Genomic DNA, 16,202 nt, shown 5'->3' on the forward strand with positions numbered 1-16,202 from the left:
ATTCAATGAGCTTTAGTTAGGTAGAAATGATGCTCCTTGGTTACAAGACAAACAGATCCATCAATCCAGCTACTCTTGGCCGTCAGCCGAGCTGAAAAGGGTTTGAAAACTTTGTCAGTTTAGAGCAAGTGAAGTGTAGATGCTTGAAAGGGAGGAAATTTGCTTTGTTTAGGCAAAGGTTTGCAAGGGTTTCATGTTTCCGGCGACGACGTGCCAGACATCACAGCCAGTTGGTCGTGATGGTGGGGAAAATTCCAGCCAATCCGTTAGCGCTGTGGGGAAATTCTGGGGCCGGATGCATCTTGAGCGGACACAAGAGATCGAAATGTCATTCGCGTGAAGCTAATATTATAGGTTGCTATGTTTGGGAAACAAGCCGGAACAGTGACACACCGGGAAAGGAGGGAGCAGAAATAGGTATAGAGGCTTTGAAGAGGTGGCGGAATTGGAATGGTTGTGATGGACACCGCATTTTTTTTGTTCCAGAAATGAATCTAAACCACTCATATTTTGGGTTTGCCTAGATTACCTGTGTTCAGAAATCAACCCGGAAAAAGAGTACGGGTAGATAGGGTCGTGGAAGAGGTGGCAACATTGGTTTGGTGGTGACGGACAGGATTTTATTTATCTTATTTTTTTTTTTTAGGAGGGGGAGCTAGGTGCAACTTCGCAGGACACTAGGTAGAATCCAAAATGTCATTCAAGTGTTACCAGTGTTGCTATATTTAGAAGTCAACCGGGAAAGGAATGAGTACTAAGAGGTAGGATTTTGAAAGACGTGGCACCAGTGGGCGGGACAGAATTCCCTACTGTAGCATCTTGGCCTGACGTAGAATACAAAATACCGGACATGAGACGGATATTAAAAGGTTGCTGTGCTCTGAAGTCAACCCGGAAAGGAGGGAGTACAAATAGGAAGGGTTGTGAAAGAAGTGGCAACAGGTGAAGGGTGGGGAGGTAGGGGATTATTATTATTATTTTTTTTTTACACGAATCCAAATCACTCCTGTTTTGGATTCGATGTGGATTTGCCATGTTCAGAAACCAAACCCAGGAAGGAGAGAGTACAAATAAACTTGGATGTCTGTGGTAGATGCGGCAACGTTGAGGTGGTGGTGGTGGTGATGGGGACGCGTGGAGAGAGAGAGAGAGAGAGAGAGAGAGAGAGAGAGAGAGAATGTTAGTGTAAGTAATATGTGGAAAGTGAAATGAAAAGTGCAAAGGGGAATAAGTAAGAGATGGTGTGTATGTGTGTGTGTGTGTGAGAGAGAGAGAGAGAGAGAGAGAGAGAGAGAGAGTGAGAATGTTGGAGTAATATGTGGAAAGTGAAATGAAAAGTGCAAAGGGGAATAAGTAAGAGGTGAAGTGTGTGTGTGGAGAGAGAGAGAGAGAGAGAGAGAGAGAGAGAGAGAGAGAGAGAGAGAGAGACTTGGGGGGTGTCAGTGACCTTAGCCTCCTCTCCGCCAATAACAAAGCAGACTCCCACAAATCACGCCTTCTCATTGGTCGGCCCAGCGTTCGTCACAGCCGCTCAGGGTGTACTAGCGTTTTCATTGGCCGCTACCTGTGTTATTTACCATCATTTTTGCCCCTATGTAAGGTGTATGAGTAGGGTTCTTTTTAACCCCTTTTCTTAGGTGGCGGCTACCATCAGACGATTTTGTTAACGCTGAGGGGTTTTTGAAGGCTTTAAATCATTCATCCAAATCCAGAAGTCTCCCCTAAATTGAAGAACATCGTGTGAAGTTAGGAGTTAAAGAAGCATCATCGGATTTCCAGTTACATCAACCAGGAATGAGAGAAGCTTATTTGCGTCCAGTAAAATCAGAAAAGATCTCGTATTGCAAGGAGTAATGAAGGTTCAGAATTAAGGATTTAGTTTCGTGTTGGAGGGGTGATATATAGGCGTCATTAACCCAGTCACTCGATAAAATGTAGAAATAAGCTGAAATAGACGTCAGCATATTTTAGGGAATATGCTTGTGTTATTCACCGAAGCCAGTAAAATTACATTGGTCTGCAGTCTTTGAGCTTCGCCACCTGTACTTGCATCACTCGCCATCACAAACAGTATTCATGTATGCACCACAGTTACGATTTTTTTCTTTTTTTCAACATGTTATTGAATATGTAGTAACTGTGGCTGTTAAGATAAAGATTGTTGTAGTTATGGGCTTATATTTGTGTGATTAACTAGAGGCCATGGGGTGTCATTGGTCTGCATCCTAGGTCTTCCACCCGTCCTTGCGTCACTCGCCACCACATCCACTCGTTCACCACACCCACCCTCTTACTTATTCTCTAACCAGTTATCCATCATAACTACAACTACACATTTACTGTGCTGGCACCTTACAACCATCCACTCATTCGACATCGCCACACACCGACCACAACCACCCATCCGCCACAACTACCTACCAACCACAACCAACCGGTCACCTAACCCTCTATCAGTCAGTAAACTTTCTATCACACTTCTGCCTATCAGTCCATTCATCCACCACATTTGTCCACCTATATATCTACCAGTCACTAACCTTTCCACCACACTCGCCCGTCCGTTCCTCCGCCCATCCACGATAATCACCCACCCGTTCCTCCGCCCATCCACCCTAATCACCCACCCGTTCCTCCGCCCATCCACCCTAATCACCCTCCCATCCACCCTCTCATTAACCTCTAGAACCCGTATTCCCCCCCACTTCACCGTCACTTCCTCACTATCCCGCTCCTCTCCACTCCACTCCGTACCAAAACCAGACACCACTTCTTCCAGCATGTTTCCCTCGTCATCACAACCACTCATGCACCACAGCCGTCCACCCAATCGTTCGTGTGTGGGTCCATCCATCCATCCATCCCTATTCTCCACTGGTTTCGTTTACCATCCTTTTCATTCCATTCTACTTCAGCCAAATCTTTTCTTAAAGTTTTTCTTCCTCTGCAGGACACCCACCCACCACAGCATCCATCCATCCATCCATCCATCCATTCGTTTTCATCCATCCATCCATCTATCTATCTATCTGTCTATCTATCCAGTCAATCCACCCGCTCATTTGCCCCTATCACCCGTATCCCCTCTTCACCTTTGTTTCCTCTAGCTTCACCGTACCCTCAATCCAGGCCTTTGCCCCCCCCACCTCCTCCATAGACCATCCACCTCGACCATCCACCCACCCATACCTCCACCCGCTTCACCCATCCATACCTCCACCCGCCTCACTCACCCATACCTCCACCCGCTTGTATTCCCCGCTTCCACCTATTTTCTTTTTTCGCCCCGCCACTCTATTCGACCGCAGACAATTATTGCCTTTTGATTTCCTTTCCCCTACACGAGTAACTCCCACCACAATAATCCTTGCGATATATCTCTGTTCCAACTTCACATCCCAGGCACCCGTATTTCCCACTTCACTTTCACTTCCTCTTCCGTCACCGCTCTCTCCACTCCTCCAACCTTCAATTTTCGTGTTTTCCCCCATCTGTCCCTCCATCTGTTCCCATTCCCCGCGAACCACATCACCGTCCCTTAACGCTGTTCTACTGTTCGTACCTCCAATGCCCCTTCCAGCCGTCATTTCATGGTATTCCTCTCATCTACCATCCACTCACCAGTCATCCTGTCCACCCGTATCCACCCATCCACCATTTACCAGTCATCCACCCTCCTACCCACGCACCCGTATTCCCCGCTTCCCTTCCTCCCATCCTCTCCCCTTACCTCCTTCCCGTACCTCCCCCTCCAAGCCTCACTTCCTTCTCATGGTTTTCCTCCCTGAGTCCCTTTACGCGACACCACCCACCACCATCAACACTCCGCTTTTCCTGGCTTCCCTTTCACCCCTTCTTTGTTAGCTTCTCCCTTCCCCCTCTCTCTTCCCTACTGTTCACGTTTCTCCTTCCCCCTCCCCCCTTTCTCCTCTTGCCTCTTTGTTAGTTTTTTCTTCCCTTCCCCTCGTTATTTTTCTTCATCCCCTTCCTGCCCTCTTCTCCCCCATTTTCCTCTCCAACACTTTTGTTAGCTTTCCTTATCTCTTCCGTACATTATATTCCTTTCTCAGTATCTTCCCATGTCTTCCCATCCCTCCCTTTCCTTTTCCACCATCCTCTCCTTTGTTAGCTTTCCTTCCCACTTGCATGCACTCCACCCTCTTTTTTTTTTCTCTCTGCTTTGTGAGATTTCCCTCTGTCTTCCCTTTTTTTTTCCCAACATTCTTGTTTTGTTTTATTTTGTGGGCTAACTTTCCTTTCTTTTTCTTTGCCATGTTCATCAGCCCTACCTCATAGTAAGCGTCCTTTCCCTTGCTCATTCCTCCCTTCACTTTTTCACCTTCCTCTTTTATTAGCTTCCATTCCCTCCTCTCTTTAGTTTCACTGACTTTCCCTTCATTACCTTAACAGTCTCAGAGTTAAATCTTTTAATCATGGCAGGAGGCAAATACTAAAGGGAGGCCATCATGGTGAAGGACATAAGTACAGTTCTTTCACATTAACTTAACCCAGATTTTCGTTCTTTGGCAGCTTATTTTACGTAGTTCACTGACAAAAAGACAATACCACGGCTCTACATCTTCCCATTGCACATCTTCGTGACTAGCATGTTATACGAGTGTCAGACTGTAACTATTCGAAATGTGGAGATACCAGTTTTAAGCCCGGTTAAGAGTGAAAGGAGTATATTAAGAGTTTGTGATTGGACTTGCAAACTAGGCATTTTCGTTTTTTCGCAGCTTATTTTCCGTACCTGTGACAGGGAGACACAGTACTACAACTCTATCGCCTTTCCATTGCACTTCTTCGTGACTAGCATATTGTTACAACTCGGCATTCCGGCTGGGGAGGGTAATTTCAGGCCAAGTTAGTGTAGAAAGAGTACGAGTATAGGGATGAGAAAACAACAGGTTGTCGCGGACCTTGAATTCGCGAGAGTTTCAGGTGCCCAAAATTTCAAGGGTAACGACGAGAGAGAGAGAGAGAGAGAGGAGGGGGGGATCAAACGCTTTCTTAGTACCCGTATTGCAAAGTACGCGTTACTATTTTTGGTTAGCATCCATGTAGCTGGCAAGAGATTAACGTGCCGGAGTAACGTTATATATTGATGTTATGCTTTTAGAACTTTATTACATTTACATTGTGTATAATAGCATGCAAGACAGTTACCCTGTCGATCGCAGTTGATTAAATTAGTCAGGTGGCACAGAACTGTTCGGGCCGACGAGAGTAATTTAGTCAGGTGGCACAGGACTCTTCGGGCTGACGAGAGCAAGTACGGATTATCGTTTGTTAGTGCCAGTCTACCAAGTGTTCTGGAAACTCCTGTTGCTCAACTTGTACTGTGATAAACAAAAGGTCCGAGAGTGTGGCCTGTTTGTTGTGTCCGGTGGAGAGGCGAGAGAGAGTCCCGGAGGCGGGGTTTGTGGTGGCGAGGGAGGGAAGTAGGGAGAGGTAAGGGGGAGGAGGAGAGAGGGAGGGAGGAGGGAAGGGAGAGGAGGTAACTTGGGTTCACATTTTAACTGTTCCTTCCATGATCCTGTTTGTACTTTCACATACTTGGACGAAAATCACTTTTCATTCGTGTTAGTCGCAGCTCTTATTTTCATTGTCAGTTATAGTGTCGTTTGTGATGCGTTTTTACGAAATATATTTTGAGCAGCTTGTAACTGCTGGTATCATAATTATGAACTCTGAAAGTGAGTGAATAATTAACTTAAAATACTCTGTATTATTGATAGGTTCTCGAATATACCGTACGTTTTTAACGATATGGGAAATCCAAGTGATTGATCATGAATTTTAATTATTGGTAATTGCACTGTTAATATCCTTAATTTTGTTAATGATAAATAGGATTACTCAGATGTGGTAGATTGAGGGGGAAGAGTGAGTAGGTAGAGCAGAGGTTTGTATTTGTTTGTACTTGTTTGTGTGTGTTCGTTTGTATGTGTGCGGCTGGGAAGGGGAGGTGAGAATCTGGTGGCAGGGGATAGGAGAGGGATGAGGGGAGGGTCGGAATGTAGGGAGTGTGGTTGTGGGGAATGACAATAGATGGAGTGAGTGTCCTGGGATAGGGGAAAGGCACGGGTAGAGAGGGGGTGAACTAGGAAAGGGGATTGGGGGTGGGGAGTGAGAGAGTTCTAAGGAGAGGTGGGGGTGGCTAGAAGCGGAGATGCAGGACAGATGAAGAGGATGGAGTGTGTGTGGTAGGTTGGGAAGGGAGACGAGAGGGGAAGGGAGCGGATGGAGTAAGGGGTGGACTGGGGATGAGATGGGGGTTACAGGGTGGACTGGGAAGGGGATGGTGGGAGGGGTAGTGTGGAGGGGTGGGGGTAGCCAGAAGCAGGAGCCTGTTAGTTGCTGCCACTCTTGCTGCCGTTGCATCTTTGCTCGCTCAACCCTTCTCGCCTCATTCAGCTTCATGCCAGTAATTGCTTGATTGCTTCAGTTAGCTTTCGCCATTGTAATCATACGGATGTTCTCGAGTAATAATTGACTCTTATTGCAATTTGGTAGTGTATACAGTGTTTTAGGGGTAAATATTTTGAAGTAGTTGACCCCCCTTAGTCCCATATTTTTAGCTGATTTTCTAGACGGTTATATTCAGTTAGGATAGACGTAGGAATGGAGGGGTAAGATATAGCCTTCATTAATCATGTCACTAATCGAGGTCTGTCCCAGGTTGAATAAAATTGTATGGTGATTGAAAAACTAGAATGATATCTGGAAATATCTTAATGAAGTTTTCGAAATCATTTGCAATTATTATATGGGAACAGTCGGGAAAAATGTATTTGTGCTATCCAACTGGGTTGTGGATGTAGAAAAGTATGCCATTATCTTTATTTGGAGTAATTGCTAAAGCAGATGGCCTTGTAGCCTAAGTTAATCTGTTTATGTTGGTCTAATGACTCTGTGGCAACCATGTCGTGGGGTCCCAAGTTGCAAGTTGTGGTGAGACTGAACAGTACGAATCTTTTATGCGATCGTGTTTTCATTCCACGTAACCCATTAAGCCCCAGAACTTTTTTTTTTATTATATTTTGGCGATCACCTATATTATTCATCTTAGAAAGACTTTCAGAACACGAAGTATAATATTATTAAAGCGCTTTATTACGACAGACTCTTCTTGAGTTGAATAAAATATCTTGGTTACTAGGATTGAAGGTGATAAGCAGCATAGTTGGTTTTGGCCATTTTTCAAACATGAAGTATTTTCATTTTTGCAGCCATATACAGACTATTTTGTTCATGATTTGAATATATTCCTTAGCGGAATATATTGGGCCTGCGGTGGTAAGGCTATAATCAAGACAACCTCAGAGTGAAGACGTTTGTGTCATAGTTTGTTATCGCCTGCTGGAGCTGGACATCTTTGGGTATTAAGTCATGGTTGCATGGAATTAAGTGGGCCTAGGGTATGAGGTAGGAATAAGTCATCTTTCTTTTATATCGCCCTTCCAGTCTGACTACACTACCATCAGTTGACCTGGAGATTATTAGAGAGAGAGAGAGCTTTAATGGTAATGTGTGCAATAGGTAGGATTAGGGCTCTTCCTAAGTGTAGAAAAACGCGCCACAGTGGTATTAATATATGTGCAATAAGTAGGTTACAGCCCGTGTTTGTTGTGACGCTGGGTACACGACAGAGTTGCGCCGGGATTCACAAACGAGCTCAAGATAGTTGCATCACGTAACCAAGATCTGAGATGGAATTCACGAACCAACTTAAGACACGCTTTCTTACTAGGATTTTCTTGTGGAGGATGGAAAAGGAGAGATGTCTGATTCTGTACGTCTTTCGTTCACCCTGCAGAAGTGTCAAATTACAGTGGGTGTTGATCGTAGTCTGGTTTGTGTATCCTGACTTTTTTTTTTTTTTTTCCAAGAACAAGAAGAGACAGTGGAAGTTTCTGGTGTCTGCTTTCCTTGTCCTTCTTGGATATACAGATCTTAGTTACGACTGGGAAATGATCGTAAGTGTGCATCTCGACTCATACTCTCTCAACCGTAATCACTTCCCCTTTTTACACCACCTAGAGCCGTATTCTCGTTGATTTAAGCTTTTGTAACTTTCTCCTTAGTAATTTATTTTTCTTGTTGCACCATCATATCCTCCTGTATGGTGGTGAAGAAGGCTTTGTCAATACAAGAGGGATTATAAAAAATACTAGAAAAGTTCATGGTGTTGGGAAGGACTGTAATTAGCTGGCTGTCAGTCTATACTCATCAGCTGTACCATGGCTAACCCCAATACGTGGATTCGACGTTGTGTGTGTGTGTGTGTGTGTGTGTGTGTGTGTGTGTGTGTGTGTGGACAAAATCAGTTTCTTAAAGAAGGGGTGCTGCAAAGTCTTACTATACTAACGGTCATACAGCTGTCACACCCACCTTGAACCCTAGCACTGGAAGAAGCAGTAACCAATGCCTCCAGCTATCCACCATTAAACCCGGCACTAAGAAAACAAGTAATCCCCTCCTATAGTAAGTTAATAATACAAGAAGAAGGGAAGTAGAATATGGCGGAGCAGGGAGCAGGCGACCGGGTGAGATGTACCTCTTCCTGCGCAGTGATGATGTAGGGAGAAGGTTTGGTGGAGGTAAAATTTGGCGTGTGGAGTCATCACTACGAGAAGATAACGCGGTGCATGTGGGATCTCAAGCGCAGACTGTGGTAGAACGGGGCAACGTTAGCAAAGGAACTGTGGGTGGGGGAGGGTGGAGGAGGGGGGTTGGGAAGGTGTGCGTGCGTGTGTATGTTTGTGTGTGTGCGCGTGCGGATGTGTGAGGCAGCCCCCACGTGTGCGTCTGGCCTGCGACCACCAGCACCACGACTGATCAATACCTGCTGCCTGCCTGCCTGCCCTCCACACTTTCACCCATCACAACCACCCCACGGCACACCTCCACACCCCACACCACGCCTCCACACCCCACACCACGTCTCTACACCTCTTCACCACCCCTCCATACCCTTTACAACCCCTTCATTTCCTTTACCACCCCTCCACATTCCTCTCCACTTCCCACTCACCACCCGTCCACGCCTCACACCTCCCTTCCATACCCCACACCACCATTATGATGCACCATCTCGTCTTCTAGTACCAGTAATAGCAACAGGGATGGAGCGATCATGGCAGAAAGGAGTCATGCCACCACCGTTTGCTGGGAGCGTTCAATACCCGTTGCCTGCCTGCCTGCGCTCCACACCCCTCACCACCACCACCACCACCACCCTCCATATCCCTCACCCCTTTCCACCCTTCCACATCCCGCACCCCACGCCGCCCCTCCACATCCCGCACCCCACGCCGCCCCTCCACATCCCGCACCCCACGCCGCCGCTCCACATCCGCACCCCACGCCACCCCTCCATATCCCTCACCGATCGCCACCCCTCCACATCCCATATCTTCACCACCAGCCGCCCCTTCAAGCGTTATCGGTACGAGTATATGGGCAGGAGGAATGAGAAGTTATGGCATGTTGTAGGGCATGTTCTTGGGTGGTTACTGAGAACGTTCAATACCCGCTGCCCCTCTGCCTGCTCTCAACACCTCACCTCATCACCACCGCCAGCAGCCAGCAGCTGCGTCTTCAAGTAGCAGACGGACGGGTGGATAGGGCGATCAAGCAGTAGATATGGAGTTATGTTTTAGTTTAGGGCCGTTTTAGGCAAAATAAATCAGTGCCTGAATGCCCTCCACACTACCACCACCAGCTTCGTCCTCAAGCACGAGGAATGTAAGGGCAGGTTAGAAGGGAGAGGGAAAGGTTTATGTCACCAGCATGTCGGACTGTTAGGCAAGATATGATGAGTCCTTGGAGCGTTCAGTACCCGCTGCCTGCCTTCCACACCCCTCACCATCACCAACAGCATGGTAAGCTGTGGGGAGAAAGAAGAGATTGTATTACCACCCTGAAGGAGTTTTAGGAACTATATTATGGGTACTGGAACCGTTAATACCCTCTTGCTCCCAGCTCACCTCCACACATCACTGTGTTTTACAGAAACTAGCGGCAAAAGGGATTGAAGGATGGGGAAATCAGACAGTAGGGACGTTGTTATGCCATAGCACAAGACGTAGGCAAGATATGAGGAGCGTTCAATACCCTTTGCCTGCCTGCTTACGTACAGTACCTACCAGCGCTCCATACCCTTCAACACCACCCGCCTTGAAGCATCAGGTGTTTAAGGTCATGGGAAGATCAAGAAGGAGGGATGATTTTGTGCCATCACCATATAGGACAGTTTAAATAATAGGGAGAATAAGAGGGAGAGTGCGTTTGCTGGGCTCGAGTACTCTTAGAATGCGTTGTTGGTTATGTGAAGGATTATTGGGTGTGTGGATATGAAATCGTTGTATTTTATAAAACGATTGTAGGATAGATACGGTAACGTTCCAGGACTTAAATTCTTAGTTAGCTTTATACAGTTTCTGGTTGATGTTTGAGTAACAGAGGAGGCTCAGGTGTTCTTCCAGCAGGTCATCAGTTAGAACTGGGAACTGATCGTGTGGTTATGAGACCCTGCTTAAGATGGAAAGTGGAATTACGCCATCGTACAAGACTATTGTGGTTCAAACTTAACACACGCCTGATCCTGCGACTTAGCTGAATTAATTCGTCTGACGTTTGGTAGCATATAATACTGGAGAGTCTTCTTGAGTGGAATGCTTTGTTGTCTTAAAGAACGACTCGCTTCCATGCGACGTCAGAGTGTGGTGTCTATTAGTGTGTGGCACGAAACATACATGACTATTGATCAGTCTCCACTATCGGTATTATGTTTGTACGGACGATTGCACACCAGACGACCGCTTCCTGCATAACCCCTTCCAATTCAGAGACATATTTATATTATGTATTACCACCAGATAAATTGTATTGTTTAGGAGAGTGCTCTTGTATTGAAGGGGCTGATGAAAGCTGTTTGTAACCTCAATCTCGAAAAGCCTCGCCAAAGCCTGATAAAACAAGTTAAGGAAATTATACAGTATACAGTATTATATACAGTACGTCATCTTGTTGAAAATATTTTCTAGTGGTATTTGATCACACGATTGTGGGCTCGTTAGTTACAGGATCACTGTGTTAATAGCACCAATACCAATGGTAAATTGGTAATGTTGACCCATTGATAAATATTGCGTAGATGATGACTAGCACTGAATTCTACAGCCATTTCTGTAGATCATTTCGTTATGAACACCTTTTTTAGCCTCAGCTACGTTAAATACACCTTGTAGATGGAAAGGAAAAGAAAATAACGCAGATGCCAGTTACCGTCATACAAATACCGGTAATAACATTGAAATGAGTCTAGGGCGGAAAGTGTTTGGTTCTGGACATCTTGATGCATATTATGAAAACACTGCGTTTATGGAGTGCCATATTTTTTGTGAAAATATCATGAAAAAGTCCTGCATAACACCAGCAGCGGAACATAGGTGCAGTTGGTTTGGCAAATAACGGAATATTAATACTAATATCCAAAATGGATCTTATTTGATATTAGGCAGATACAAGTACCAGTAGTAGTAATTTTTATCTAAATCCAATTTGATTTCACCCATATACAAGGAATATTTGTAATGTATCTCAAATGTATCTTTTTTTGTGTTGTTGCAGATACCTAGATGCCTACGAACGCGTTAACTTTCTGGGTGAGGATGGAGAGGAGCGAGGAAATGAGATGGAGGATGGCGAGGACTCCCGATTGATGCGAACTAAGCGAGCCATCAGGTCGCTCAACACTGTGCCCCTCAGCTACAACCACCAACAACATAATGTCCTCGGTCAGAACCAGCACTTCAGCACTTAATCTCCCCTGTCAACTTCACTGCTTTACTATTTTTTGTTTGGCCTCTAAATTATTTTCACATTTACATTGTGCCGTATTTTCTTGCCTCGCGGTCTAGTTTGACCTTCAGTTTCACTCCTGTTGCAAATGTAGGCTGTTCTTTACCTCTCTCGTTGTTACAGGTCTGGGCTGTTGTTTTTCAGCTTTCCCTTGTTCTGTTTTCTCGTTGATGGATCACAGATTTCCTACATATTCTTCCCATTTTTCTACTTTTGTTCTGATGGCTTTCCCATCATTTATTTTGTTCACTTTACCCTTTTTATTTTGCCCCTGTATTCTCCCATCCTTATTTTGCCTTTTGTATTCACATTTTAAATATCTGGGGTGTTATTGGTGCGTACTATGCATTTACAGCCTTGTACTCAAATACGTAGGCCACAGCCAAGATTTATTATCCCCCCCCTGTGTGTGTGTGTGTGTGTGTGTGTGTGTGTGTGTGTGTGTGTGTGTGTGTGTCAATTGTTCACTCCAGTTTGGTTCACCCCTCCCCCCCTTTCCTCCTTCCTCTGAGACTGTATCCCCAAGTTGCCCTTTCCCATGATTACTACATGTCACTGTCTCTTGGTTTCCGTTAGGATTATATTACAAGCATTTTTTTAATGTACAGTATATTTTGCCCTAGTTTATATGATTATATTTTAGCTTTGTTTTATGCTTTGTATCTTTCCTATTTCCATTGTCATTGATCCAAGTACAGTACATAAACCATGATGTTTGCATGCTACCCCATCAGACTTTAATTTGCTTTTGTCTTAGCTCAGGTTTCATTAAATCAGTGACCTCAATAACTTCTTTTATTTGTAGTCAGGAAAAAAAGGAAAACTTCAATTATTATTTTCACTGCATCTTCGTTACACTAAGGGCATATCACTTTTCTCCTATGTGCACAATATCAAAGCAGAAACATACGAAGACTCTCACAGCTTATCTCACCTTCGGAATGTTAGCTAGCAGATGGAAGAGAGAAACAGTGGAGGTAAACTTTTGTTCCCTATTGTACCTGCCCGGTCCTTTGACATCTGTGAACCTTATGTACCCTTCATCTCTTCACCAATCTCCCACCTCTTACGCTGTGAACCTTCAGGCCATCATCTTCCCTTTTGCAGTCAGCACATCTTAAATTTTGCATCCAGCCTTCCACTGCAATCCTCTTTGTCAGCATCTCCTCTCTTCTTTATTGACATTTCCTCATTCCCCTGCCAGTATTTCCCCTCATGTCTCTGTCAGCATTTCCCCTTGCGGCTCTTAACATTTCCCCTCCTACCTCTTTATAATCATGATACCCTTTCCTCTTCATCAGCTTCCCCTTTCCCTTCTTCAGCTTCACCCCCCTCTCCTCAGCTTCACCCCTCCCTGCATCAGTTTCCACCTCTCCCTGCATCAGTTTCCACCTCTCTTTATTAATTTCCTCCACTCTTGCCACATTACTTTCTCCACAACATCAGTTTCCATCACTTTTCAGCATCCCCTTCCTGTCTTTATTAGCATCCCCCTCACCCTTATTTGATATCCCCACCCTTCATCAGGATCCCCATTCCCCACCTTCATTTCTCCCCCTCCCCCCCAGCTTCCCATCATCACCTTATCCCTCTTATCCTCATCCCCTGTCCCCATAGGTAAACAGTTATCCCCCATCTTCTCTTCCCCACTCATCTTCCATTTTCCCCTCATCCCTCTATCCTCTGTAGCTTTCCCTATCTTCTTTACATCATGTCTCCCCCTCGTACATCTTCCACATCATACCTTCCCATGCTCTTCCTCTCACCTCTTCCACATCTCCTCCTCCTCCTCCTCTCACCTCTTCCACATCTCCTCCTCCTCCTCCTCCTCTTCCTCCCCACACCTCTTTCTAGATGTTCCCACTGCACCTTCCATTTCCCCTCCTCATCACTGCTTCCTTTCCCCAGCCTTTGTATCGTGCAGTTGGCTTCCCCAGCCCTCCCTTTACATTAAACTTTTCCCATTCCACTTCCCTCCCCTCTTACCCTGCTTCTATTTACAGTTTCTTCCACTCTCACCATTTGCTCCTCCTCCTCCTCTCTTTGTTCCATTTCCTTCAGCCTTCCCTCATGGTCATCCCTTGTTTCTTTTCCCTTTCATCCTCCTCATTACTTTTCTTGCACTCCCATTAGTATCTCTCCTCCCCCTCTTTTTTTTTTTTACTTCTGTCTTTCTACTATCTCTCCCATTGTCTCATTCTCTTCTATCCTTTGTTCACTTACTTTCTCACCTTCCCCACTTACCCAATCTATGCTCCAGTTTCCTCCTCCCCCCCTCCCTCCCTCTTCCTCCCTCTGTTCACTTTCTTACCTCTCTCCCCACTTACCGTACCTTGATCAACACTTCAGTTTTCTCCTCCTTCTCTACCTCTCTCCCTCTGTTCTTTTTGTTTCACTTCATTTTCATCCCCCCTACCCCACCCCATCCTCTTTATCCATCCACTTTCTTCTGTCATGTTATTGCCATATTCTTTCCCTCACTCCCACATCACCCTTCCCCACCCACCCTTTCGTATACTTAACGTGTACTCTCTCCACTTTGAATTCCTCCATTGCCGCCAATTTCAGCTGCTCTTTCCTCTCACCATATGTTGCTCTTTGCTTAATCTCTTCACTTAGTCTATTGCTGATCTTCTTTGTCATTTCAATTTATTTTCTTTGCCAACACCTCAGTTTCTTCTCTTTTCTCTGCTTATTCTTTCCCTTTTGTCTTTTCCATGCCTTTCCAATTAATTTCTTCCATCCCAGCCCATTCTGTGCTCCTTTGTCTTGTTCCCAACCATCCCATCCCTCTTATCATTGCCTTCCATATTTTTTCTTTTTTCGTCATTCTTCATTCCTTCTTCCTTTTCTCAACCCCTTCACCCCTTCTGTCCCCACCCCCTTCCTCCTCCCCTCCCTGGCCATTCCCCAGCCACTTATACTCGCATTACTTTCGTTCTCTGTGTTCAACAATTCCTTTAAGTGTTCACTCCATCTGCTCACATTTTCTTCCTTCTCCACTAGCATTATGCTATTTTTATCTTTCACTCCCCAACTTATTTCTTTCTTACCCTGTCTAACTCTACCTCTTTCCAGAATATTTTTGTACATTCCCTCTACTTTACACTTAAATTCCTTCCAAAGTCCTCATTCACTCACTTCAATCTTTTCACCTGTCTCTTCCTCTTTATATATCTCTGTCTCTTCTGTCTCAACTTCCTCCACACCCATTTCTCATCTACTCACTATATGCTTTCTTCTTTTGCACCACAGCCTGTCTCACCTCCTCATTCCACCATGTTGTTCCTTGCACTGCCTTTCATCTTCTCTTCACCCCACACACCACCTCACATGCCACGTCACACTTAGAAATTGTTTGTCTTATAAATAGTGTCTTTTTGAAAATGGGTTTTGTAACGTTTCCATACCTCATTTCTTAGACATTCACAGCCATATCCATCTTCCTTCTTACCTACCACACCCCCTACCCTTTTCATACTCGATCACATACAGCACTCCCTCGATTATCTGACATAATAGAGCCAAAGGCATGTCTGAATAGTGGATCCATGTGGCTAATGGACTTCTCCCGTGGACCCTCCTTCTTACATACCCTAACTTTGAAAGTCATTGTAAAAGGTCACTACAGTACATCGTACAACACTTAGTCCTGGTGTTTTACACTACTCTATCTGGTCGAGCAGACCTATAAACCACAGCCATGCCATTACAATGGTCAAGCAGACCCATCAACCTCAGACAAGCGATCACCAGTGCAGGGCCATACCCTGCTGTGACATGAATAAAATGGCCCCGCCGGGCGAAAATGTTAGCATGGCCATAATTTCCATCCAGATGCAAGCATGTTCTCCCGATGAAATGAAAAAATGTATGAATAGTGGTTTTGAACAGCCAGATCAGTGTGTCTGGATAAGGCATTGTTCAGATAATGGATGTCCGGATAATAAAGGGAGGCATTAAAGTATACCCTTTTCACCACAGTGTCTACATCCGTTCTCTGCATATAACCAAATAATCTAAACACACTCATTGTTGTGACCTATCTCATCTGAAGTTGAACCAGGTGGACTCAAGGCAGAAGATGACCTACTCCAGTCCTCTGTGTTCCATTTAGGGGAGAGAGAGGGAGTCATGGGATGGTTGTATAAACTTGTTATGAACAGACTTCCTCACTCCACATCTTAAAAGAATCACATTACTCCTTACTCCCTTAAATTAATTATTATTTTTTTCCCTGTCAGATTTACCCAATCCACACATTCATCAATAATCCCATTTGCACAGCTCCTAAGTTGATTTTTTCCTGCTTTACTGTGACATAAATATTG

At 45.0% G+C, this 16,202-nt stretch overlaps 1 protein-coding gene across 2 annotated transcripts in view; it reads left to right on the forward strand.

The window, feature by feature from the left end:
- Positions 1 to 16,202, forward strand: part of Bap170 (Brahma associated protein 170kD) — an 83,141-nt gene that overhangs the window by 38,727 nt on the left and 28,212 nt on the right. For both annotated transcript variants that reach the window (XM_080278734.1, XM_080278735.1), the window contains exon 4: positions 11,641 to 11,807. In XM_080278734.1, the coding sequence (XP_080134860.1) occupies positions 11,641 to 11,807 (167 nt within the window). The remainder of the gene's footprint in view (positions 1 to 11,640; positions 11,808 to 16,202) is intronic.

This window comes from Coenobita brevimanus, chromosome 74 (assembly GCF_032717465.1).
Source record: "Coenobita brevimanus isolate Jiangsu-jjx chromosome 74, ASM3271746v2, whole genome shotgun sequence".
NCBI lineage: Eukaryota > Metazoa > Arthropoda > Malacostraca > Decapoda > Coenobitidae > Coenobita > Coenobita brevimanus.